At 41.2% G+C, this 26,854-nt stretch overlaps 1 protein-coding gene across 6 annotated transcripts in view; it reads left to right on the top strand.

Moving 5' to 3' along the window:
* STS (steroid sulfatase) overlaps window positions 1-22,566 on the top strand; it is a 216,593-nt gene extending 194,027 nt beyond the window's left edge. For all 6 annotated transcript variants that reach the window (XM_025371987.1, XM_025371986.1, XM_025371988.1 and 3 more), the window contains 2 exons: window positions 641-762; window positions 17,799-22,566. In XM_025371987.1, the coding sequence (XP_025227772.1) occupies window positions 641-762; window positions 17,799-18,172 (496 nt within the window). In that variant the 3' untranslated portion in view covers window positions 18,173-22,566. The remainder of the gene's footprint in view (window positions 1-640; window positions 763-17,798) is intronic.
* The last annotated feature ends 4,288 nt before the right edge of the window (window positions 22,567-26,854 follow it).

Genomic DNA, 26,854 nt, shown 5'->3' on the forward strand with positions numbered 1-26,854 from the left:
TTCCCTTCTTGGCCTAGTTAGATCCCAGTAGTAGAGGAGATATATTTTCATTTGGGAATAATCTGTTCCCTGGTTATTTAATGGTATCATTATTATTATATATGAATTAATTCATTTTAATGAGAAATTTGCATTCATTTCAGTCTACGAATCCAAGTTGCCTCATGCAATATAGTATCTTTTTATTTTAATCTCAAATTGTCAGGTGCCCGTCTTTTCAGCAGACCTGTATTTCATGAATAAAGCTTTCCCTTTGGTCAGGCAATAGACAGAAAATTGTGTTTTGGAGAAGCAATAGGAAGAATAAGGGTACGAATGCCAGATCAGCTGGATATCAGTCCCATCAATTCTTACTCTGAACAAGGTCCCATGACCTTGGGCAAATTACTTAACCTTTCTGTGCCTCTGTTTTCTCATCTATGCAATGGGGATGACCGTAGTTCCAGCTTATGGTGCTCTTTGCAGATGGAATGCACGGACAGAGCTGGGATCAATGTGTTGTTGCACAGGGCACCCAGGTGGGGTCAGTCTTCTTTGTATTCATTATGACTGGAGCTCCCTCATGCTCTTGTTGGTTCAGAAGGACATTTGAGAACACAGGACTGATTCACCACTTGATGCCTGGCTGTTTATCCCACAGGATCATTGATGGACGTGATCTGATGCCCCTGCTTGAAGGAAAAAGCCAACACTCCGATCATGAGTTTCTCTTCCATTACTGCAACGCCTACTTAAATGCTGTGCGCTGGCACCCTCAGAACAGTGAGTAAACAGACCTTTCCACGCTTCTCATGCTCCGTGCAACCTATGCCATGGGAATAGTTAAAACTAAAGGGCAAATAGGTGGCTCTGCTCAATGGAGGCCAACAGGTGCCTCAATGTGTGCCCATGCTTTGCTTTGTCCTCTTTTCCCTCCTCCTCCTCTCTTCTCCTTCTGGTGACATAGTTGTCCAGGTAGAAGGACATCAGAAGGCTATGTCATTCACCTACCTGAACACCACCCACAGCTTCTCTATCCCAGCAGAGGAAGCTCCCTGTTCTCAACAGGGCGCTGTGGCTGGTCCTTTATTGCATGCACAGCTTCCCAGCTTCATTCCTGGTACTCCTCTCACACTGAGGACGGTAACCCCTGTGCTCTGTGCATTGCTTTGTTTACACTTGCAGGCTCTTCTCCTGGAAGGATGTCTTGCCTCATCCGTCTTGGAGGGTACTGCTCAATGCCCCCCAGACCCCGCTGAAATGCCACCTCCTCTGCATGTCCTCAAAGCATTCCCCTCACTCTTCTAGCATGGCACTAAAGGCTAGAGAAGGAATGAATAGCATTTAAATGTTTACCTGACTTATTTTCCCAGCCTAAAGATAATGGATCGTGACTCACTGAATCTGTATTTTGTGTATCATGCGTATTTGCTACATTTAGATATTTAAAGCAAAGATAAAATGTTCTTCAGTACTATCCCATTTCCTGAACTGGGAGTTCTTTTAATTGTGCAATCGAACAGGATCTCTTGTGGGTTTTCTAATACTTGTTTTATAGTGGCATTTCCAATTAGCATACAGGAACAAATGGTTTATAATCTTAGGTGTGGTTATTGATTTCAAACCTTTCTTTCATATTTTTGAAACTTAGAATTACAGTAATATTCCTATCACTAAGATACCTGGCAGTCAATGGAAAGTGATGAGCAATTTATAAAACTATTGTATGTACTAGAGGTACCTGTTGAGGTTGGACTTTCAGTTCCTTCTTTGGAGGTAAAACAAAATTCCCCTTTTCTCTAACGGGCTTTGGAGCTCTGCTTCTAGAATCTAGGACTGCCCCCCTACCCCGCCCCGAAGGAAGGGTGTGTAATAACCTCCTAGCTGCTAACTTCTTCTTAAACTTAGGGTGATTCCATTCCATTTTCCAACAAATCTTTGTCTCTTCCCCACTCACCTAGCCAATTTACCCAAGACTTATCATTTAAAGAGCAGCCTCTCTTTTATTTTTACAACTTTTCCATGAAATTACAACCCTTCTATTAGCCACAGAAATCACAACAGGTTTATGCTTCAGAGTTTCTCCTTTAAGTCTGGGCAGTTTCCTCATGATATGTTCTAAAAGACAAAGAACAGCAGAAACATGGGCTTGCGATTTTACTTCTGGAAGCGTTTTATTCACATATCTCATCCATGTGGCTACAATTCCTAGTTTCCATAAGAATACTGCTTCTTTTTCAGATCCGTTTATAGCATCGACTTCTGAGCTTTGTAATAAATGAGAGATCGAGGACTCTTAATTTCTTTTTATATGGAGCCGGCAAGGAATGTGAAGACAAAGTTTCTGTGACTACTGCGTGTTCGAATAAGTCTGTATCATGTCCTGAACCTTGCAAAATTGTATTTTAATAGAGCCAAATCCCCAGTTAGAGAAGCCGGAAGGAACATATTGGATCAGAGGCTGGAGGAACACATTATGTGGAGGAGTAAAGAGAAGGGGGACAGGAAGAGACAGAAAATAGGAGTGAGAAAAACAAGACCCAGTTTCTGATAGGCAACTGGCCCCGGGATAAAATTTACTTCTTAGACTCTGAATGCAATTCCTTCAACTCTTCTGCCTTGAACTGGTAACAAAAAAAGGAGAAATCACAGTATCTGAAGACTAGAATCATTTATCGAGATAAAGGACCTCAGGAAAACATGATGTTTATGAATCATTTATGATTTATTTTTTCAGATGCTATCTGAAACTCAGCAACCATATTTGCTGTCTTGGCTTTTGTGTATGGCTTCATGTTTAGTCATTTTGTATTTTATCTATTCATTTTTTCTAGAAATATGTATTGAGCACCTACTGTGTGGAACATATCGTCTTAGCGCTGGCATCTGTCAGTGAGCAAAACAGACAAAGTTCCCTGCTGAAGAGTAGCTTACATTTTAGAGCATGAGGCACTGCTACCTGTGCCATGTGCTGGGAATACAGGGATATGTAAGGAAAACGTGACTCTCATCCATATGGAGCTTTCTGTCACCTGGGGAAGACAGATCTTAAACTAGTACTAGTTGAGTGAGTCTGCATAGGTCATCTCAGTTAGACTTTGGTAGGAGCTTGTCAATAATCACTAGACTGTGGAACATATTCCATGAATCTTACATTCATGGATAAGAGGGCTGTCGCCTGACCTCAGAATACTTTATTAGAAAAAAAAAAAAAATGTAGTATTAGGGTTTAGTAGCAGGCAGTGGTATGCTGGAATCAGCTCCTGATCATTCAGGAATCTTGCCAGTTGGTTGTTAAACCATTGTCTGTCTTCATTTGGCTGTGTTGTGGGTGTTTACACCACGGCAATTGGCAAACACAACAAATACAGGTTGCCTTTCTCCCTCGGAACCCTAGATTAACAACAGTTTGTTGGTACCAGTAGAACTGACTGCAGATGTTTTTAAGATGCAGTTACCATTTGTCTTCATTACTTAGAGGATTAAATGTTGTAATTCCAAACTCATGAAATACTGATTTTCCAAAAACTTATAGCTAGGATTTCATTTCCACCCTTTTAAAACATGAATCTCTTTTAAAATTTATATATAATGTCTTCGCTATAATTTAGTTGTCTTAGCAAATTGAATGACATAATTTAATTATGATCTGATATCATTATTCCTATTACATTTTACAAGAACTCATGAAAGCATGATTATAACATGGATAACTTTTCTTGCACTAAAATAAGAATTTTGAGTTAAAATTTACCATTCAATGGGTATGAAAAATTTTGGCTTTAACGTTTGACATATGAATTAATGTTATTAAAAATTCAACACAATGACAACTTGATTTTATGGATGGAATTGATCTTAGAGGGTAGGTGGATACTTGGCTCCAGGATTTTTAAGCTGATGACTGTAGTCTGTGAGATAAATACTCACATTAATGGAGAGTCCCCAAACCAGCTGGTCATACCAAAATCCATGGGATAGCTGTAGATATATTCTAGAATGCAGTGCAATATAGTACATAATTAATAGCTTAAAGTGTTTTTGTACAGACAAATATGTAATCTTAGCATCATGTAGAAAAAAAAGTCACATATATTTGAAATGTCACACTTTAGTCAGGAAAAGGGATCTCCATGAAGCTATAAAAGTTACTTAGGGAAACAGGGCACCGATACCATTCTTTCCCTAGGAGAAGGATATAGACATCCTCACGTTGAACTAGCAGAGCCTCATAAATCCTGCTCCATTTTCTATTCAAGTTTTTTGGAAACTTTTTTCCAACAACAAAAAAATAAAAATAAAAAAAGCTTTATATTTTAAAAAATGACAATACTAGGAACATTTGAATGATTATCTTCTAGCTATTGTGAAATATACAATCAATTAATGTTAACTGGTGATGGATATTCCAATTTCCCTGATTTGATTATATGAGTGTTTCAAATGATCACGGGTACCCTGAAAATACGTACATCGAATATGCATCAATAAAAAGTAAATAAATAAAACTACAGCGAATAGCAATAGGGTAATGGAATTCATTCCAAAGGAATGTGTTCCTTTCCAGCTTTCTGAAAGATACCTTCATTTCAAAATAAGAGCTGAGTAAAGGTTTAAAATCAAAACCAGCTTACCATGGTAACATAAAGAAAAATGCTTGCATTGCTCACTATCTAGCATTTTCATTTAATTAAAAAATTAATTTTGCCTCTAAAACACACCTAATAAAAGAGAAGAGATTCTCCTAACAGCCACTTATGAGTTAACAGCATGAGAAAGGCAGCACTTGGCTTTCATCATCACTAGTAATTTTGGTGAGTACTTGTCAGATGCCCTTTCTCATCTGATCCTCTGAATTAGGATCTAAAGTGTCAGAAATGAAATATCGAGGGCTGAAACTGACCTAATATGAGATGCAGCATTTCCAAATTTAAGCTCACCGGCAACTATCCTGTATTTCAGCTAACCTTATAAAAGGACATATTTTCATCCTACTCTTAACTGTTGTAGCAATTAAGAAAAAGCACATGTATGTAAACCATTTCAAGGATAACTTTTAAGTATTAGGATTTCTTTTCTTTGTGAACACTTCAAATGCTGCATTGCCACAAGCTTTTGATAGTTCAGGCATGCAGCCATTATTTCACTCATGTGCCTGTGAAGCCCAGTAGCAAAGTATACAACATTTGTACTTGTAATTGTAGCAACACAGGATGATGGTGTCCTGGGATGAACAGAATTTGCTTTGGAGATCTAGGAGAAGGAGTGATTTATGAGGTTAGAAAAGATTTCATTGAACTTTTAATTTTTTAATTAAATTTATTTTATATCATTATCATCCAAACACATCAGTAATAGCTTAACTTCTCCTAACAGTCATTTCCCACAGTGGAAAAAAATCACCACATAAATAGATTTTGTGTTTTCTAACACAGTCTATTAAACATATATTTTCTTATGGAACTTCATACCTTATAGACAGTATCAGACAATATTTGAGATAAACATTCAGTTTTCAACCAAAGTTGTAGTGTGTCTGATCTAAGATTACACTAGTACTGTGGGAAAAAAAGTCCTGGTCATTACTCTTGATAATTTGCTACAGGGCAAACTTACTTCCTTATAGAGACAAAGTAATCAAAATTGAATTTTCTTTCTTGAATACAAAAAAAAACCCCAAAAAACTTGGTGTGGCTGAATGCTCAAATGCCCTCTTCCATCTAAACTTGGCACCCAGCTTATTCTGATCTTTTTGCCAGGGGTCACTTCTGATCTTTTCCCCTTGCATTCGCCGTCCTACCGTTTCATTGATTTTCTACAGTATTTTACACATCTCTTTTCCCCGACTTCAACATGGGGCGTCTCTCAGTTCTCCCGGAATGTCTGCTTTTATGTCTCTAAACCCCCGCCAGATTTGCTTTCATATGCTCTCAGACCTGGTGTTTTCTAAATAGACATTTTAGTTCTAACCAGGGCATGCAATATTTAGCCATTTTTTGTCTTCCTTACTTTCGTATCTTCTATACAAAAATGTTTTGTAGGTGGTTATAGACGTTTCCCTTTGTTAATCTCATGTTCTTGAAATTTGTCATCTCTTTTTGTGATCATTATGTATGTTTTGGAGACGTGCTTGCTGACAGTAAACACTGATGTTTATTGCATATTTGCTGTCTGCAGGACACTTTGGCAAGAACATTGTATTTGATATCTCATTTAACCCCCTGAATTACAAGAGATTATGATTATATTAGTTTCAGATTTGACTGTAACAGAAAACAATAAAAAAAAAGTTTACATTAGAGAAGTTTTTTTTTGTTTTGTTTGTTTGTTTGTTTTTTGAGATGGAGTCTCGCTCTGTCACCCAGGCTGGAGTGCAGTGGCGTGATCTCGGCTCACTGCAAGCTCCGCCTCCCAGGTTCATGCCATCCTCCTGCCTCAGCCTCCCGAGTAGCTGGGACTACAGGCGCCCGCCACCACGCCCGGCTTTTGTATTTTTAGCAGTGATGGGGTTTCACCATGTTAGCCAGGATGGTCTCGATCTCCTGACCTCGTGATCTGCCCGTCTTGGCCTCCCAAAGTGCTGGGATTACAGGTGTGAGCCACCGTGCCCGGCCTTTTAGAGAGAGGTTTATATCTCCATCTCATGGGCAACATCCAGAGACAAATGGTCCAGAAAGTCTCTGGGGTGCAGAATCTTTCAAGCGACTTTTCCACCTCCTGTAGAATGTGACAGCTTCATCTTCGTGGTGAGTGATGGCTGTGTCTACCCTAAATGCATACAATGGTGGGATGGATGGGAAAGATGAGAAGAAAAAAGTGCATGGCTACTACTTCCCAAGGAAGATAATCAGACTCTTCGCAGAGGCCAGAAGTTGGTCACCTGTTCACACCTAGCTTCACAGGAGGCTGCAAAGGAGAGTTTTGTTGTGGGTTTCCATGTACCCAGAGGAACGTTCAGTGACTGTGGGAGGCTGGGGGATCAGCTAGCTATCTCTCGTCCCAGTGTTATTTTTCCCAATTATAGATGGGAAGACAGAGAGGTAGAAGGTCACATTATTGGCATACAGTTGCAAAGTTGATGGCCAAGTTGGGATTTGCAACCAACACTGTCTGCTTTTGAGTCTGTCTCCTGTTAATCGAAATGTCTTCCCCTAAGACAATATGTTCTTTTACTCACAATTATAAATCATGACTCCTCAACTAACCGTGTATCTGGACATCTCCGTGCCCCCATGCACTGAGTCCACGATTCATCCACATCCTCTTATTCCCCAAATGTGGACATCCTTGGTGTTATCAGGTCTCATACTCCTTCCACTGGCTCCATGCCTGATCCTCATGCTCTCAGCTGCCCTCTTCCCTCTCCATGAATGTTCTTTCCTGGGGGCCAAATGACTTATGCCCCCTGTACAATTCCTGATGACTGCCCATTTTTGACACCAAGCAATCCCAAAGCAAATGTACTTCCAAGCTCTCTGCCTTCCTCACTCTGTTATCTGCCGTGATCAGATCGTAACCTCCAGTGCCTCACAGTAGCCTGTTGGTCCTTCAAGCTGGAGGTGGGGCAGAGCCATTGTGTGATTTCAGGCAGGATGCTCTGGATGGTCCCAAAGGGACTGTGGAGTGTATTTGGCTTCTTGTCTGCTCACACTGGATTTCATGATGACAGCTGGCTCCACCCCTCTCTTTCCATCCCTTCCTCCTAATAACCATCATCTCCTTTTTTAAAAAATTTATCCAACAATTTTTTCTTTTGAGGTAGAGTTTCGCTCTTGTCACCCAGGCTGACATGCAATGGCACGATCTCATCTCACTGCAACCTCCACCTCCAGGTTCAAGCGATTCTCCTGCCCCAGCCTCCCAAGTAGCTGGGATTACAGGCGCCCACCACCACGCCCAGCTAGTTTTTATATTTTTAGTAGAGACAGGGTTTCACCGTGTTGGCCAGGCTGGTCTTGAACTCCTGACCTCAGGTGATCCACCCCGCCTCGGCTCCCAAAGTTCTGGGATTACAGGCGAGGGCCACTGCACCTGGCCCCAACAATTTTTTATTGGGCCTCTATTCTATCTAAGATACTAGGCACTACACATGTGGGAGATGTGGGAGATACAGTCCCTGCCTTCAGAGAGGAAATAATCCAGCCAGAGAATTGGAGACCTCAAGTGTTGACTGAGTGATGAAAACTGGTGAGAAGAACAGAGGAAGACTGGTGACTTCCAGCTGGGAATTCAGATGGGTTCATGAAGGAGAACATAGCAGGGCTTTGAAGAACAGCTAGAATATCAATATGAAGGCAAGGAAGGGAAAGTGAGGGAAGAGTCTCATATACATCATACACCCACTTTGTTCCAGGTTATATATTTCTGTCCCTTAATATGCAAAGCCCAAGGCTGAATAGAAGGGAGTATTTCGTCCTCAAGTACTCAGGCATCAGTTGAGAAAGCTTGTGTTGCTCTCAAATTGCCTGGCTGTGAAGCAGGTGCACCCAGCCACCAGCGCTGCTTCCTCATCCTTCTCACTGTTGTATCGTGAGCTCCGGTGCTGCCAGCTGCAGGAAGCAGGCAGAACTTATCTACTGTCAGCCATTTTATATTAACCAAGGGCTGAATAGTTAGGGGGTTTGTGCTATGGTAAACAGATGGCAGTGAACCTCAGGGGTCCGAAACAGAGCTTGGGGCCAAGATGCTTCTGGTGAACGTGCATGTATTAAGTTAGAAGACACATGATCTATGGAGGCTCAGGTATGGACACACTGTAAAATCTTTGGGTCTAAGAAAAGATTTGAGGCATTAGTGTGGGGTGTCTGGATGAGACTAGGGTAATGTATGGAACAATTTTTTAGGTGGATCGCAGGAGTCAGGAGGGCACCATGGGATGGGTTTTCAGACATCAGTTCAGTAGATGACATGAACTTTTCTGTAAACTTATTGAGGGGACAGGCCTAGGGTTCTTTGTGTGGGGTTCCTCACAATGGAAAAATGGAACAGTATGTGAAATGGTTCTTGAAGAACTTCAAGATGGCAACAGAGGTACATGCTGCCAAGACTGAAAACCCAAAATATCTGCGTATGCCTTCTATGATATATACATGCAGCCTTCCAAGCACCCAAAATAAATCTCGCCAAAACTACCAGTTGAACATCATTCATCAAGGGAAGTTTAAATCTGAGTGATACATTAAGAGCCAATGTGTTGAAGCCATGTAGACTTATTAATAGTTTTCCATATACTTTAAGAATCCTTAGCAGAAAAAAAAGTCTTATGACATGTATTACAGTAGCAACAGATTGAAGGGCAGATGGAAACTGAATTGTTTCTTGCGTAAATTGGCTGCAGCTTTCTGTTCACAGTTAACTCATGTATAGTCTCTACTATAGACCCAGCCTTCTTCTGACAGCATCACGTATAGGAACCAATTTTTAATCCTCAAAGCAGGGAAGAACTATTATTACAAACATATAACAGAGGAGCAGACTGGGACACAGAGAGGTGAGGGCAGCTATGCCCAGCATCACGTATGTAAGAAATTACAGAGCTCATGGTTGAACCTAAACTATTGCTGCTCAGAGCTACGCCCTTAACCAAGTCAGTGGCACGAAAAACCTTGACTGAAGCACCTGCCCTCTAGCTAGTGCATTCTCTCTCTCTCTTCCCCCCAGCCCGCCCCCGGGCTCCTCTGTCTATGCAAGTCTCACAACGCATTATCAGGCTAAGAAAGGCAAGTGCTCTTTTATAAAGACATTGCTATCGTCCTGGAACGAGAGAGTCTTCGGGCCCCTGGCACCACCCCTTCTCCATCATATTTGTCTTGTAAAAGCACAGCAACTCTACCTGTCTCTGTTCCTTCTATACTGCCTATGGATCTTTGGTGCCTTTTCTGTCCCTTAGAGCTGTTCATTCATTCATGCAGTTTATCACCAAGCCTTGGAGACTTGTGAGGATTGTCTGTCTCAGTCCAGTTTCTGACTCATTTTATCAAAAATAAAGTTTGTCTGATTTTATCGTTTAGCTCTCAAAGGGTTCGTGTGTAGGGAGTGGCGAATTTGTGCTGTGATAACCATTAGACCTGACATTTCAGGGGCTCAGCCCATCCAACATTTATTCTCACTCTTGCTGTAGAACAGAGCTTCTCAACCTGGGTACTATTGACATTTGGGGCCAGATCATTCTCTGTGCTGGAGGCTGCCCTGTGCATTCTAGACTGTTGAGCAGCATCTGTGGCCTCTCCCCACCAGGTATCAGTAGCGCGTCTGCCCCACCGCAGCTATGACCACAAAATGTATCTTCCGACATAGCCAGATGTTCGGGAGATAACCGTGTGTTCAGTGCCTGTCTTGGTGGGAAGGTGGGGGTCTAGGAGGAGAGGGTTCTGCCATCCATTTGTCAGGGACCACCCTGACAGAGGCCCCATCATCTCGAATGTCACCAGCAGAAGAGACAGCTCCTCTGTGCTGTGGCTGGGAAAAGACATACCACATACTGCCCACGTTTGGCCAGAACGGGCCATGCAGCCTTTCTGACTTCAAGGAAGCTGGAAAGTGTTCTGGAGCACTTGGATTACTCAGGGTTCATTATCCCCAAGAAGGAGGTGTAGTCTTGTTTTTGTGGCCTCAGAGTTCCAGGTCAGGGCACCTTGCTTTAGCCGCTGTGGGTTAGCAGCAGGGGCTGTAAGGGCACAGTCACGTCGTGTGATGCCTCTGAGTGTCTGTCGTGTGTGCAGTGTCTTTACTTCTCCCAAATGGGCTTTCCAGACCTGGTTTTGTTTTGTCTCACATGATGGCTCTGAGACTTCTGCAAGACAGCAGTTTAAACATTCAGAGAGGCCTGGAAACGAGTGTCCCAGGGTCCGGATTGTGCCCAGCTCTGTTACGGAGTGTTGTGACCGCTCTAAGTAGATAATTCAGAATGCAAGATGTGAGAGGCTTGCATCATTATGAGAGGCCAGAAGCGTTTGGGGCCCTTAGGATAAAGACAGAATGAGGCTTCGAGGACCCTTTTCAAGAGGACGTTGTTAACATTTGTAGGCGATGTAGCATGACCCTGTTCCCGGACCAAAGCGAGGGTAGGACTGCTATTTCTTGCAGCCCAACAAGAAGATGCAGATGAACTGGGGAGGAAGAGAGTTTTTATTTCTGTAACCGGTTACAGGGAGAAGGCCTGCAAAATATTGCCCAGACCAACTCAAAATTACAGCTTTCTGGAGCTTGTATACCTTCTCAGCTATAAGTTTATGTGCAAGTGTGCATTCATCTAAAGACATAAGTCATTAACTTCTTTTAATCTGTAACTAAGGTCTGAGTCCTGGAGACCTTCCTCTGGAGCCTCAGTAAATTGACTTCATCTAAATGGGTCCAGGTGCCTGGGGTGATTACCCTCATCTTGTCTGCTGCTACATCATGGAGGTTTGGGGAGTTCCTTCAGACCCCCATAAACTTGTTTGTGGAGGTTTGGGGAGTTTCTTCAGACCCCCAATAAAACTTGTTTAATCCTAAACGGGTCCTGTTAAGAATGCCTTCGTTATCTTGTCATGCTTCGAGGCCCAGGAGAGGCCTGGGCAAAACTCTTGGTGGGCTTTTGTTCCGTTCCAGCCTTTGTATGAGGGCACTGGCTCTATCAGCTTTTTTTTTTTTATTATTATTATACTTTAAGTTCTAGGGTACATGTGCATAACGTGCCGGTTTGTTACATATGTATACTTGTGCCATGTTGCTGTGCTGCACCCATCAACTCGTCAGCACCCAACAACTCGTCATTTACATCAGGTATAACTCCCAATGCAATCCCTCCCCCCCTCCCCCCTCCCCATGATAGGCCCCGGTGTGTGATGTCCCCCTTCCCGAGTCCAAGTGATCTCATTGTTCAGTTCCCACCTATGAGTGAGAACATGCGGTGTTTGGTTTTCTGTTCTTGTGATAGTTTGCTAAGAATGATGGTTTCCAGCTGCATCCATGTCCCTACAAAGGACACAAACTCATCCTTTTTTATGGCTGCGTAGTATTCCACGGTGTATATGTGCCACATTTTCTTAATCCAGTCTGTCACTGATGGACATTTGGGTTGATTCCAAGTCTTTGCTATTGTGAAGAGTGCCGCAATGAACATATGTGTGCATGTGTCTTTATAGCAGCATGATTTATAATCCTTTGGGTATATCATCCTGATACCAAAGCCTGGCAGAGACACAACAAAAAAAGAGAAATCCTNNAGAGCTATTTATGACAAACCCACAGCCAATATCATACTGAATGGGCAAAAACTGGAAAAATTCCCTTTGAAAACTGGCACAAGACAGGGATGCCCTCTCTCACCACTCCTATTCAACATAGTGTTGGAAGTTCTGGCTAGGGCAATCAGGCAAGAGAAAGAAATCAAGGGTATTCAGTTAGGACAAGAAGAAGTCAAATTGTCCCTGTTTGCAGATGACATGATTGTATATTTAGAAGACCCCATCGTCTCAGCCCAAAATCTCCTTAAGCTGATAAGCAACTTCAGCAAAGTCTCAGGATACAAAATTAATGTGCAAAAATCACAAGCATTCTTATACACCAGTAACAGACAAACAGAGAGCCAAATCATGAATGAACTTCCCTTCACAATTGCTTCAAAGAGAATAAAATACCTAGGAATCCAACTTACAAGGGATGTAAAGGACCTCTTCAAGGAGAACTACAAACCACTGCTCAGTGAAATAAAAGAGGACACAAACAAATGGAAGAACATACCATGCTCATGGATAGGAAGAATCAATATTGTGAAAATGGCCATACTGCCCAAGGTTATTAATAGATTCAATGCCATCCCCATCAAGCTACCAATGAGTTTCTTCACAGAATTGGAAAAAACTGCTTTAAAGTTCATATGGAACCAAAAAAGAGCCCGCATCTCCAAGACAATCCTAAGTCAAAAGAACAAAGCTGGAGGCATCACGCTACCTGACTTCAAACTATACTACAAGGCTACAGTAACCAAAACAGCATGGTACTGGTACCAAAACAGAGATATAGACCAATGGAACAGAACAGAGTCCTCAGAAATAATACCACACATCTACAGCCATCTGATCTTTGACAAACCTGAGAAAAACAAGAAATGGGGAAAGGATTCCCTATTTAATAAATGGTGCTGGGAAAATTGGCTAGCCATAAGTAGAAAGCTGAAACTGGATCCTTTCCTTACTCCTTATACGAAAATTAATTCAAGATGGATTAGAGACTTAAATGTTAGACCTAATACCATAAAAACCCTAGAGGAAAACCTAGGTAGTACCATTCAGGACATAGGCATGGGCAAAGACTTCATGTCTAAAACACCAAAAGCAACGACAGCAAAAGCCAAAATTGACAAATGGGATCTAATTAAATTAAAAAGCTTCTGCACAGCAAAAGAAACTACCATCAGAGTGAGCAGGCAACCTACAGAATGGGAGAAAATTTTTGCAATCTACTCATCTGACAAAGGGCTAATATCCAGAACCTACAAAGAACTCAAACAAATTTACAAGAAAAAAACAAACAACCCCATCAAAAAGTGGGCAAAGGATATGAACAGACATTTCTCAAAAGAAGACATTCATACAGCCAACAGACACATGAAAAAATGCTCGTCATCACTGGCCATCAGAGAAATGCAAATCAAAACCACAATGAGATACCATCTCACACCAGTTAGAATGGCAATCATTAAAAGGTCAGGAAACAACAGATGCTGGAGAGGATGTGGAGAAATAGGAACACTTTTACACTGTTGGTGGGATTGTAAACTAGTTCAACCATTATGGAAAACAGTATGGCGATTCCTCAAGGATCTAGAACTAGATGTACCATATGACCCAGCCATCCCATTACTGGGGATATACCCAAAGGATTATAAATCATGCTGCTATAAAGACACATGCACACGTATGTTCATTGCCGCACTATTCACAATAGCAAAGACTTGGAATCAACCCAAATGTCCATCAGTGACAGATTGGATTAAGAAAATGTGGCACATATACACCATGGAATACTATGCAGCCATAAAAAAGGATGAGTTCGTGTCCTTTGTAGGGACATGGATGCAGCTGGAAACCATCATTCTTAGCAAACTATCACAAGAACAGAAAACCAAACACCGCATGTTCTCACTCATAGGTGGGAACTGAACAATGAGATCACTTGGACTCGGGAAGGGGGACATCACACACCGGGGCCTATTATGGGGAGGGGGGAGGGGGGAGGGATTGCATAGGATTTATACCTGATGTAAATGACAAGTTGATGGGTGCAGCACAGCAACATGGCACAAGTATACATATGTAACAAACCTGCACGTTATGCACATGTACCCTAGAACTTAAAGTATAATAATAATAATAATAATAAAAAGAATTATTGTCCTCATCACCACTTAGACTACTTAAACAAGTAAAACAACAACAACAAAACAAAACAAAAAACTGTCCACTTTAATTTCCCTGTGTTCTGTATATCAAATTTAATAATTCCTTTTCCAGGTCATTGGATCTCAGTTATAAATGAGTCTCAGTTTCCAGTTTGGTAAAAATATTTATCTTTTTCAGTGGTGAGGGAGAAACAAGTCTTTTATCAGAGCAGTTGATGATAATTTTTAAAATATAGTAGTGAATAAACATTTTTTAAAAATTTAACACTTTTCTAGTATATGAGCATACTCAGGATGAAGTATGTTATCAAAATAATTTTCAATACAGGACTAAATATACCTATGAAAAATATAAAATGATGCCAGGCATGGTGGCTCACACCTGTAATCCCAGTGCTTTGGGAGGCCAAGGCAGGAGGATTGCTTGAGCCCAGGAGTTCAAGACCAGCCTGGGCAGCATGGAGAGACCCCATCTCTACAAAAGAATTTAAAATATAGCTGGGCATGGTGGCATACACCTGTGGTCCCAGCTACTTGGGAGGCTGAGGCAGGAGGATTGCTTGAGCCCAGGAGTTCGAGACTGCAATGAGCTATGATCATACCACTGCACTCCAGCCTGAGCGATAATGCGAGACCCTGTCTCTAGAAAATACAAATCGAAAATATAAATTAAACAAAAGAAGGTGACTCTGCCAGGAGCCTTCTATTTTATCTAGTGACTGAGTTGTGCTCTTTATCTTTGAAATAACAGTTTCAAAGATATCAGTTTGGAGATGTCAGTTCCTGGGTTCCTGATGAATAATAGAACAAGCTCCCAAAGTAGGGTTGTTATCTTGTGAGCCAAAAAGTGCAGTTCTAGTTCTCTCTTTTCAGTAAATCTAAAGTGGTCCAGAGAAACAGCACAGGGACTAAGCAATCTACCTTTTTATGAAAAGTGTTTAAAAATGCAAATGAAAGGATAAAAAGGCAAGCAACCCCAGAGCGTGCTAAATAATTCTTTAGAATAATTAATTCTTAGTTCTACACTTGTCTGAAATACCCAGCAACACCACTGCCATTCCCAGGCCAGGGTGCCTGCATCTCTTGACTGGGCCTGACGTCGATCTGATCTTCCAGCTCACACTTGGGGAGGATTGTGCTCTGGTGGTAATGACAGGATCCTGTGAGTGCCTTTGAAAAGCAAATGGAAAATACAGGCTCTTTACATGAATTTATTCCAGGAGCCTGTATTCTCCTGGGGTTTTAAACACACAGAGGCTTGACTCGAATGTCAAGTTCAAAACGCCCTCTAAATTTGCATCACTGGGAGCCACGAGCAAGAGAGGCTTCCTGGCTCGCTTCTCTATGTACCCACTTTCTCTCTCTGCTGACCCTGATGAAGGATTCTAAGTGGCTGCAAATGGCAGGCTCTGTCAGCCTGTCTCCAAAAAGTCTTCTGAAGGAAATTTCTATACCCTGGAAGAAAGTGTGGGATGAGAGGAGTGGATGGGAAGCATCTTAAGGTTACTTGCTGCCTTTTGAAACCCTGCTGGAGATGGTAACCAAGTCCCAGAATTCTTCCTGCAGCCTGGCGTGTCTGTGTGTCAGCTTGACCTTATCTTTCTGAAGCAGGTGCACTGAGCCCATGTAAAGTGCACAGATGTCATGTCCTGCTCTCACAGAATCAGCTATGCCACAGACTGCAGGCGTCTCATTATGAATCTTCTTTAATATATTCATCTAAACATATTCACCTTGCTTTCCCTGTCTTTCTCAGCTTTAAAAAAAAAAAACCCCACACACAAAGAGGCTGACTTTTCCCATCACTAACCTTGTCCAAGGTCAGGGGCAATTTGGGGACATCACAGGGCCCCAGTGACTGTCAGTTTAAACCCATTGCATTAATCTATTTTACATTTTGAAATACCTATAATTACAAAAGTCGCCCATGCCGTTATATGCACAAATGATTGGGATGACTTACACAGGGGTGGGGGGCTTCCTAGGAGGAATGCCTCTTTGGTTTTATGTAAAAGCTGTAAGGGCATTCACGTTCTGCACCTGATTCTAGTCGGTTCATGCATTTTAATTCTCGGTTTTTATCTGCTACATTTTGCCTACCCGGGAAACACGTTTAGGCCTCTCTTAGAAGGTGTTCCTTCTAGAGCTCCTCAGAAAATGATAACATTGTCTGATAAATGGGAAATGGATCAATTATTTCATAATTATTCATTTGTTTGTAACTTAGTTTTTCCTAGCAATTTCAATATTTTGGAGTTTATTGAAATACAGAACTTACATTTGAAAAACTAACCATCCTATTCTGGTGTTGATGAATTCCCCTAATTTGGAATTTCTAACAGCTTTTAAAGGTATATGTTGCATGCCATTATATTCTAATTTAAAGATTTTTAGTAAATGTATAGAGTTGAGCAACCTACTTTCAGAACATCTCCTTCATCCCTAAAAGATCCTTTCCATTCCCCATTTGTAATCCCTCCTCACCCTCACTTCTAGCCTCATTTAATTACTTTTTATTTTTGTTTGTTTATGTTTGTGGGGTTGTTTTTTGTTTTGTTTTGTTTTGTTTTGAGACAGGGTCTTGCTTTGCCACCCAGGCTGGAGTGCAGTGGCATGATCATAGCTCACTGAAGTTTCAACTGCCTGGGCTCACACAATCCTGCCTTAGTCTCTGGAGTAGCTGGGACTACAGGCACATGCCACCACACCCAGCTTTTTTTTTTTTTTTTTTTTTTTTTAAATTTCTTATAGAGATGGGCTTTCACTATGTTGCCCAGGCTGGGCTCAAACCCCTACCTAGGCTCAAGTGATTCTTCCACCTCAGCCTCCCAAAGTGCTGAGATTACAGGCATGAGCCACTGCACTCGGCCCTCATTTAATTCTTTTACTTTTTTTTTTTTTTGAGACAGAGGCTCGTTCTGTCACCCAGGCCAGAGTGCGGTGGCTCAATCTCAGCTCACTGCAACCACCGCCTCCTGGGTTCAAGTGATTCTTTTGCCTTAGCTTCCTGAGTAGCTGGGATTACAGGGACCTGCCACAACACCCGGCTAATTTTTGTATTTTTTAGTAGAGACAGGGTTTCGCCATGTTCACTAGGCTGGTCTCCAACTCCTGACCTCAAGTGGTCCATCTGTCTTGGCCTCCCAAAGTTCATTTAATTCTTGATTTGACATTTTTTAGACTTGCTGAAAACTGAGAAAATAAACTTTTCACTGCGGTCCTACCAAGTTTGACGCTGTTCCCGCTGGCTGTGTGTGTTGGCGTCTATGTGTGGCTTCATAATCTCTCCTGTACATATTAACATTGTGCCTGCAGCCTTATGATATCTTCACCTTCTTAAATCACAGGGCAGCATAATTTCCGCATCACTTTTTCATTTGTGGTACATACAAGGATGCTTCGTACCTAATGCCATTTCCATCCTTTTAAACCACAGGCACATCCATCTGGAAGGCCTTTTTCTTCACCCCCAACTTCAACCCCGTGGGTTCCAACGGATGCTTTGCCACACATGTGTGCTTCTGTTTCGGGAGTTACGTCACTCATCACGACCCACCTTTACTCTTTGATATTTCCAAAGATCCAAGAGAGAGAAACCCATTAACTCCAGCAACCGAGCCCCGGTTTTATGAAATCCTCAAAGTCATACAGGAGGCTGCGGACAGACACACCCAGACCCTGCCAGAGGTGCCCAACCAGTTTTCATGGGACAACTTTCTTTGGAAGCCCTGGCTTCAGCTGTGCTGTCCTTCCTCCGGCCTGTCTTGCCAGTGCGACAGAGAAAAACAGGATAAGAGACTGAGCCGCTAGCTGTGCCTGGGGACCAGACAGATGCATGTGGCAAAGCTCACCATCTTCATTACAAACACATGCCTGAGAGTGGCACTGGGGAAACATTACTCCGTCTACACCTTGGATTGGAACTGATTCTCTGTTTTATCACCTGAAAGCTTGGGCCAGAGCTCAACAGCTACTCAACTGAAGGGGTGAAGGGGATGAGGTCTGTAGTACACAGAGAGGAAGATGGTAGGTTTATGCCTTCTGTGGCCAGTCTTGGACTCATGGAAATAGAATGAATAGAGGGGCATTCACAAGGCACACCAGTGCAAGCAGATGACAAAAAGGTGCAGAAGGCAATCTTAAAACAGAAAGGTGCAGGAGGTACCTTAACTCACCCCTAAGCAAATACCTATGTCAACAGTTTAAGTTATCATTTACTCTATAATCTGAAGTGATGCAATAACCAGCATAATAAAAAGGCAATCACATAAAAAAGAGTTTAGCCATCTAAACGTAAGTAACTTTAAGATGAATGAAAGATCTTCTTTAGGAATAATAGATGATGGTAAGTTCCACTTTGGTTATTGGAAGGCAAGTCATTATTACTGGTATTCGTTAAAACACATATCAAATGCTTTTCATCACATATATAGTTATACATACACACACACACACATAGTATATTCTTTCCTCAAGAGGGTTAAGATGTCTAAAATAGAGACCTAGAAGCTTATCACTATTTAAGTAAATACAGTAGAAGCTCACAAATAGATTTCTTTGCACAATGATTTTTTGTAAAATTTTATAGTAATAATCCCAAGGCAAATCTCTTCTAAACTGATTTCCATTCCATAATTTGTAGTATAATTCTTGGATTACACTGTTTTCTTCGGGGAATGGAAATTCTGAATTAAAAGCCCACTGTGGAGATACTATGGTTCAGGGAATCTCTTCCAATGTAATTCAGAATCATTGGCCTAGAAAGTCTCTGATATTTGGAGGGGAACAAAAATCACTCACAAGCAATCCATGTTCTATACACATAAGCATAATTTCCTTTAGTTCTAGGCAGAAGTTAGTCATCAGAGAACAGTCATGTATGCAAGTTTTGTGGCTGAGAAATTTCTGTGCTTCCGATCCACAATGAGATGCATGATTTTGTTTTCATCCCATTTTCCCCAAGCCCCTGTAAATCAGGGAAGATGCACAACTGATCGTCTGGGAGAGGGCCTGATAGTGGTACAGCTGGAGATAGTTTCAAAGTCTAAACCACCAGCCCATCCCGAGGAAAGGCTCCTATGGAATGTAAAGTGCAATCATTTCTTCAGATGTAAGACTTTCCCCAACAATGTGATTGGATTCCTTTATGGCAAAATCGAGAGAAGCTGCCATCCACCTGCTTACACATTCATCTTTTTTGTGGACTTGTCTGACCACCTTCTGTTTGCCTAGAGTTTGCTCAATTCCAAGACAGTGCCCATGGGTGGAACACCTGTAACCCACACAGCGGTTTGCAGAGAATGTTAGCCATGACTTGGGCTTTCTGAAAGTTGGCTATAATTTCTCTATCCCTGCCCACAACTCTGGGAAGTTGGAGCAAGAAGGGCATACTATTGGGCTGGGAGGATTCAACAACATTTCCCCAGTTGCCCTTTCATTTCTTCTATTTCAGATGTTGATTTTGCTTCTCTTCTAAACAAAAACAAAACAAAACAAAATAAAACAAAAAAAAGAAAGAAGTGATTCCTACCCCCTAACTCCAGAATTGTTGAAAGCTGAAAAGCATACAGGATTCTTCCTTTTAACGTGGATTCCCCATTCCAGAAATTGTGGGAGAATATGTCTTCTTGCTTTAGAAAACATTCTTATTAGAGAGGGTACTAGCTTACTAATGATGTGTTAGGATTGCTGCTGATACTGTCATGTGGAAACACTTAAAGGCACTATTATAAACTTATCCTATAAGATAACAATGTTTACTCAAAGTCTAACATATTCAATGCAAGTAAGACTTTCTGAAAACACTTGATGATGTGGGGATGCTGCGGGATTAAATAACTTGAAGAGCCTTTATAGATTATATGAATGCCTATTGTGTCTAGAACTAGTTATTTAACCTGTAAAATGTCAACAGCAAATGAAGGATGAAGTATATCTCTAGATGCAAATATATTGAGTTTAAAAGTGCCTCAAAATAATTGAGATCACATTTCAGGACATTTGGAAATCAGGTTGATTTGTGGTAACCATAATCATCTTAAATTTCAAACCATTTACCATCTGAAAGTTTTGATTTGAATGTATAACAGGAAATTGGAATTCTTTTGTCCAGGAGAAACCTCACAAACCTTCTTTAAGGCATAGTTTTGTTGTTTGTTTGTTTGTTTGTTGCAGAGCTGTAAGGCATGGCTGCTTGTTTACAAAGCATCTCCTTCATATTCCCTCTGGAGTTGTATATCCAAACCTTAGTGGGTTTTGAAACTTTAAGCAAATTCTTTTAAAAAATTATTGTATTTCTAGCATTACTAGATATTAAAAGTTAAGCAAATAGATTAATGATGTATACATTGGCATCATTTCACAAGATCAAGAATGCTGCAGGAAAAGCAAAATTGCAATCTACGTATCTATGGTACTAAAGAAGTCCTGTTTTTCAAAAATGGAAGCCCACTTCTCAGATTTTTCTGAAGGGCATACAATGAAAAGTGGAGGGGAAAAACACACACACAAAAACAAGTATTTGGCTTGTCACAGGAATCTGATTGCATTAAGTGGAAGGATTATTTACAATATGTTAATGCAAAGTTAAAATTTTTCCTTGGCAATTAAAAATGCTGTGCGCTAATACCCTGCTTTATAATGTGACTCAATTCAGCAGTGTGGGGAATGTTTACTACATTTCCAGCTTGATGTCAAGCAATGCGGAATACAAGTTCCAGTTCTGCAAAGATTCATCAACTTTCTTAGCTCAAGAGAGAGGCTGAGACATGCAGAGAGGAATAAGACATAAAATAGCTCTGACCTCTATGATCCAAGAGTGGGAAAAGGCTAGATTATTACCCATCAGGCATACTCTCTAAGGCCTTTTTAGGAGCCTACAAAAATGTTTTAATTTCTTTTATAATCAGAAGAAAAGAAAGTGAACATTGGGGATTGGAAATGATATTGGCATTTGCACCAACATAGTCATAAAACAGTACGTTAATATGTTTTTACTATATATATATTATATAGTACAATCTATTTAATATGTTTTGCCTTTGTGACCCATGAAAGTCTTACTGGGCCCTGGGGAAGGTATCCTACCCTGGTGAAGCAGCTGCTTTGCTCTACAAATACCTGAGGCAGAAATTTGATTTGAAAAATATTATTCTCTCTTCTCTTTGTTTCAACCGGATTCCTTAGGAAAACCAAACCAGTGTCAGAACAAACCCCTGAAGCAGTAAGAAGCTGGAGTGAGAAGGGCATGGTATTGGGACTAGGATTGGCTCTCATGCGACCGAGCTATTCTCATAAAACGACAAAAAGTGTCCATAGAGAGTCTGCTGGCAAGTACGTGGCCATAGGGAGCCGACATGCCCGGGAGGAAAGGTGTTGATTACATGGAGACTTCTAAAAGCTAAAGACTTGTTACCTTCTCTTTAGTGCCTAGAGAATGTGATGTGTGATGCAAATGCTCAAAACCTCTTAAATTGTAGCTGTCTGACCTCTATGGACCTCACATCCATCCCAGGCTTCATGGACAAAGATTCTACACTTGGCCACACTTTAGCCAAGCTCCTCAACCTTCTCCCAGGCCCAATCTGGGCACTTCCTTGTAAAATCCAGTTTTGGCAAGAAGTCTGTTAAGTCAGTTTAGCAAGAACACCTAACCCCCCCATATCTGTTCAACCTCAGTATCTGATCAGGCTCCTCAGCCTCCACCATACCCCAGGTGATGTCTGGTCACCTGGCCTGCCTTCAGCTAGAATCCTGTTAGGTCAGTTTAGCTGAATGCTCCCTGATATTTCCTGTTGGTAATCATCCATCCACTGCCCCTCACCATGTTCCCTGTCTATAAATCCCCACTTTTCCATGGTGTATTCAGAGCTGAGCCCAGTCTCTCTCGCCTACTACAAGTCCCCATTGCTGTGGTCCCTGTAGCCATCACGATGGTCCTGAATAAAGTCTTGCTTACTGTGCTTGAATAGGTAGCATTGAAGAATTTTTTTCTTTGACATCATCCATGACAACATGAAACCTATTGGGACAGCATGACTGTGCAGGGTCTTCAGAGCTCAGCTTTCTGAGGCCCTCAGCATTCTTGCTTTTCCGACACCGTGAACCTGTTCCTGTTCTGTGTTGCAAGAGATCACTCAAGCCAGTGTTACTTAATACCATCTCTTTGTGTAATAGATCTGAATAAAGTAATTGTAACATACCAACATTTTACTTTGTTGAGTATTATTTCAGTGGGAGCCTTTCCAATGAAGGAAACATCAGCTTTCCGTATTAGAATGCAAGCAGCTTAAAAACTACCCATGTCTTTCTGAAAAGGAAACATTGCCATGTAACTATGTATTGGTTTTCTAAGAACTTCATGGGCCTTCTGTATAGGAGACCCTCAAATTTGGGGGTTCATCTGAGAATGGTTCTACTCATTAAGTTCAAATCCTCTAAATGATTTTTTGGTAAGTTTATCTTTTTTTTTTCTTTTCACAGAGTCTCACTCTGTCGTCTAGGCTGGAGTGCAGTGGCGCAATCTTGGCTCACTGCAAACTCCACCTCCTGGGTTCAAGCGATTCTCCCACCTCAGCCTCCCGAGTAGCTGGGACTATAGGTGTGAACCACCACACCTGGCTAATTTTTGTATTTTTTAGTAGAAATGGGGTTTCATCATGTTGGCCAGGCTGATCTCAAACTCCTGACCTCAGGTGATCCACCCACTCTGGCCTCCCAAAGTGCTGGGATTATAGGTGTGAGCCACTGAGCCTGGCCTTGGTAAGTTTATCTTGCCTGGCAAATACATTACATCTTCAAAGTAGCAAATTGTACAATTTCTTACATTTGGTTTACATAATAAGCAAACACAGTCACTTTTATATTGAGGTCCGGGATATAAAATTTGCTTCACTGAGTATATGAGAATCTAAGGTTTCAAACTAAATTATACATGGGGATTGTAGTGTTTTTCTAAAGGTAAAATTGTTAATGAACATATTTTTATAAATAGGTACTTTGAATTGCTTGTCAAAGTTTATACTAATTTAACAATGGGTGCAAAAATAAATACACAAAGTACCATATTTACAAAGATACGCATGTTCTCCAGTGGGCAGGACCCGGTGGTTGTTACATGTGAAATAGAAACTATCTCATGTTTCAGATATACAGATTCATCTCAGTGAGTGCTGAGCAAGATGATATTTTCCTATTTCCCTTATAGTAATGTTGGCACCATGTGAGCCACTCAGGCTTGGCCATGGCCTGTTAGAAACTGAGCCACAAAGTAGGAAGTGAGCGGAGGGCAAGCGAGTAAAGCGTCATCTATATTTACGGCCTCTCTCCATCACTCACGTTACCACCTGAGCACCACCTCCTGTCAGATGAGCAGCCACATTAGATTCTCATAAGAGCAAGAACCCTATTGTAAACTGCACACATGAGGGATCTAGGTTGCGCACTCCTTATGAGAATCTTGTGCCTGATGATCTGCCACTGTTTCCTGTTACCCCCAGATGGAACTGTCTAGTTGCAGGAAAACTAGCTCAGGGCTCTCACTGATCCTACATTATGGTGAGTTGTATAATTATTCTATATTGGAATGTAATAATAATAGAAATAAAGTGCACAATAAATGTAATATGTTTGAATCATCCCAAAACCATCTGCCACCCCCAGTTTGTGGAAAAATTGTCTTTTAGTCCCTGGTGCCAAAAAGTTTGGGAACTGCTGCTCTATGGGTACTCTGCTTGTTGTCATTGAATACGGAAAATCGAGATAAGAGCTCAGAGGAGGGCCTAAGGGATGAATGGTAATATATTAGTCCGTTGTCATGCTGCTAATAAAGACATACTCAAGACTGGGTAATTTATAAAGAAAAGACATTTAATTGACTCACAGTTCCACATGGCTGGGGAGGCCTCAGGAAACTTACAATCATGATGGAAGGGGAAGCAAACACGTCCTTCTTCACCTGGTGGCAGCAAGAAGTGCAGAGTATAGGGGAGAAGAAGTCCCTTATAAAACCGTCAGATCTCATGAGAACTCACTATCACAAGAACAGCATGGAGGTAACCGCCCCCCATGATTCAGCTACCGCTCACTGGGTCCCTCCCATGACATGTGGTGACTATGGAAACTATAATCCAAGATGAGATTTCACTGGGGACACAGCCAAACTATATCATTCTGCCCCTGGCCCCTCCCAAATCTCATGTCCTCATATTTCAAAACACAATCATGCCTTCCCAACAGTCCCCCAAAGTCTTAACTCATTCCAGCATTAACTCAAAAGTCCAAGTCCAAAGTCTCATCTGAGACAAGGTGAGTTCCTTCTGCCTATGAGCCTGTGAAATCAAAAGCAAGTTAGTTATTTCCTACATACAATGGGGATACAGACATTGGGTAAATACACACCCATTCCAAATGGGGCAAATTGGTCAAAACAAAGGGGTTACCAGCCCCATACAAGTCCGAAATCCAATAGGGCAGTCATTAAATCTTAAAGCTCCAAAATCATCTCCTTTGTCTCCGTGTCTCACATCCAGGTTATGCAGATGCAAGAGGTGGACTCCCATGACCTTGGGCAACTCTGCCCGTGTGACTTTGCAGGGTACAGCTTCCCTCCTGGCTGCTTTCATGGGCTGGTGTGGAGTGTCTGCAGCTTTTCCAGGTGCACAGTGCAAGCTGCAAACATTTTATGATAGTTCTTTGGATTTCAAAAAGATGATAGTTCTTTGGATTTCAAAAAGATGCTTTGATTTACTGGTACTATTTTAAATAGAAGTCCTGTGCATTAATTCTTTAAAGGCTATCAGCTGTATGAAGGTAGAAGTCAGATAAACTTAAAGATAAAAATATAGTGGAGTCTACCATCAATTAATCATGGCCCAAAATTGATTATAAGTGATTCTGCAATTCTAGTATAAATGAGTGAAAATGCAGAGTTGATTAATCTGCACAACAAACATAATTATTACTATTATTACTTAAACATTGAGGTTCTTTTTGAAATATTGCATTTTGTTTCACTGGATTCTATGAGGATAATGGATTTAGAAATATATTACACATATGGAAAGATGATGTTTTTAATGGCATTTGAAAATTTTAAATTTTCCAATGGATATGTTTTTATAATGTATTATTTGAATTCCCTATAAATTTTGTCACTTTTGATACTCTTTTTAAAATAGTGCCCGTGCAGTACTCTAGTAGATGCAATATTTTAGTTTCGTTGATCAGATCTTAGTCTTAGCAAAAGTTTAAACAGTGACATAATATTTTAAGCCACGCTATTTCAGCAACCTTTGAAATAATACTATGCAACTCATGTTTAATATTTCTAATTAGTTCATGAGATTCTTGCATCTTGTGCTTTTCTTTTAAAGTCAGGTTGTAAACTATGCCGTTGATGCACAGTGTAGGCTCTGTGTTAAAATCTGAAGGCATTCTCTGGCAAGGTTTGAAAGTACCCTTATCTAGTGCCTCTCAGGCTGATGTGCATGAAGGTGACAAGTACTATAGGAAAAGGCTGGGGAAAGTCAGAGCTTGAAATAATTCAGGAAAGGGCACTGGTGGCACTGGTGGCATTTTATCGGACAAGGGAAATGCATCGGGTCAGTAACTACTAAGAGAAAGTCAGATCAGACAGGCCATCCATTAGAGCTTGTATCAAGGAGAGCTGTTCACATTGTCACATCAGGGGCAGAGACAAAGTGAGCTCTGCAGCACATCCCATTGCACTGAAGGGAAGAAGAGGGCAGTGTCTGGGTCCACATGCAGGTGTTACAGGCAGGGATATGGGTGGTGGTTGATGAGTCTCATGGATCCCAGACATGATTCTAAGTGCCTCAGTGGATTCTTCTATTTAATCTTTACTGTACATCTGTTAGATAGCTGTTATTATTGTACTCTTACATATGAAGTTCCAGGCACAAAAAAAACCAGTACATATATTGCTTTATGCTTAGAGTTATGGAATGGTCTTTTGGGTAATAAAAAAGGAAATGGATAGATTCGTGACCTTCGTATATGACTGTGCATGCTGTGTACTGCACAACTCCAGGAGGCAACATTAACATAATCCGCAGTGGGAAGAACATTTTCTAAATTTGTGCAGCGCCCAACCTGTGCCACCATATGTAGCAATATCCATTAGATAGTGATGTTGCAAAAATAGATGGATATGTAAGTAATGGACACAACTGACTACCTTGATTTTTCTAGCAAGGGACATAGGAGTTATGGTTTGTAAAACTCATGGATAAATCTATGAACTAATGTATTGACATGAGACATTCTGGAGTGAAAAAGATAATCCAAGTGTACAGATCATTAAAATAGAGCTAAAATTCACAAAGAGTTGATGTTTCGCATTGAGGGAAAAAACGGCACATGATTTTGTGGTTATCTGTTGGTTTCCTGTTCTCTGGGCATCACCACACTGTCTGCTAAAGGTTTCCAGCTTACTCTGCTGCTCAGACACATGGTAGGCCTGCACTCTGGCCC

Source organism: Theropithecus gelada, chromosome X, assembly GCF_003255815.1.
Source record: "Theropithecus gelada isolate Dixy chromosome X, Tgel_1.0, whole genome shotgun sequence".
In the NCBI taxonomy this organism is placed as follows: Eukaryota; Metazoa; Chordata; class Mammalia; order Primates; family Cercopithecidae; genus Theropithecus; species Theropithecus gelada.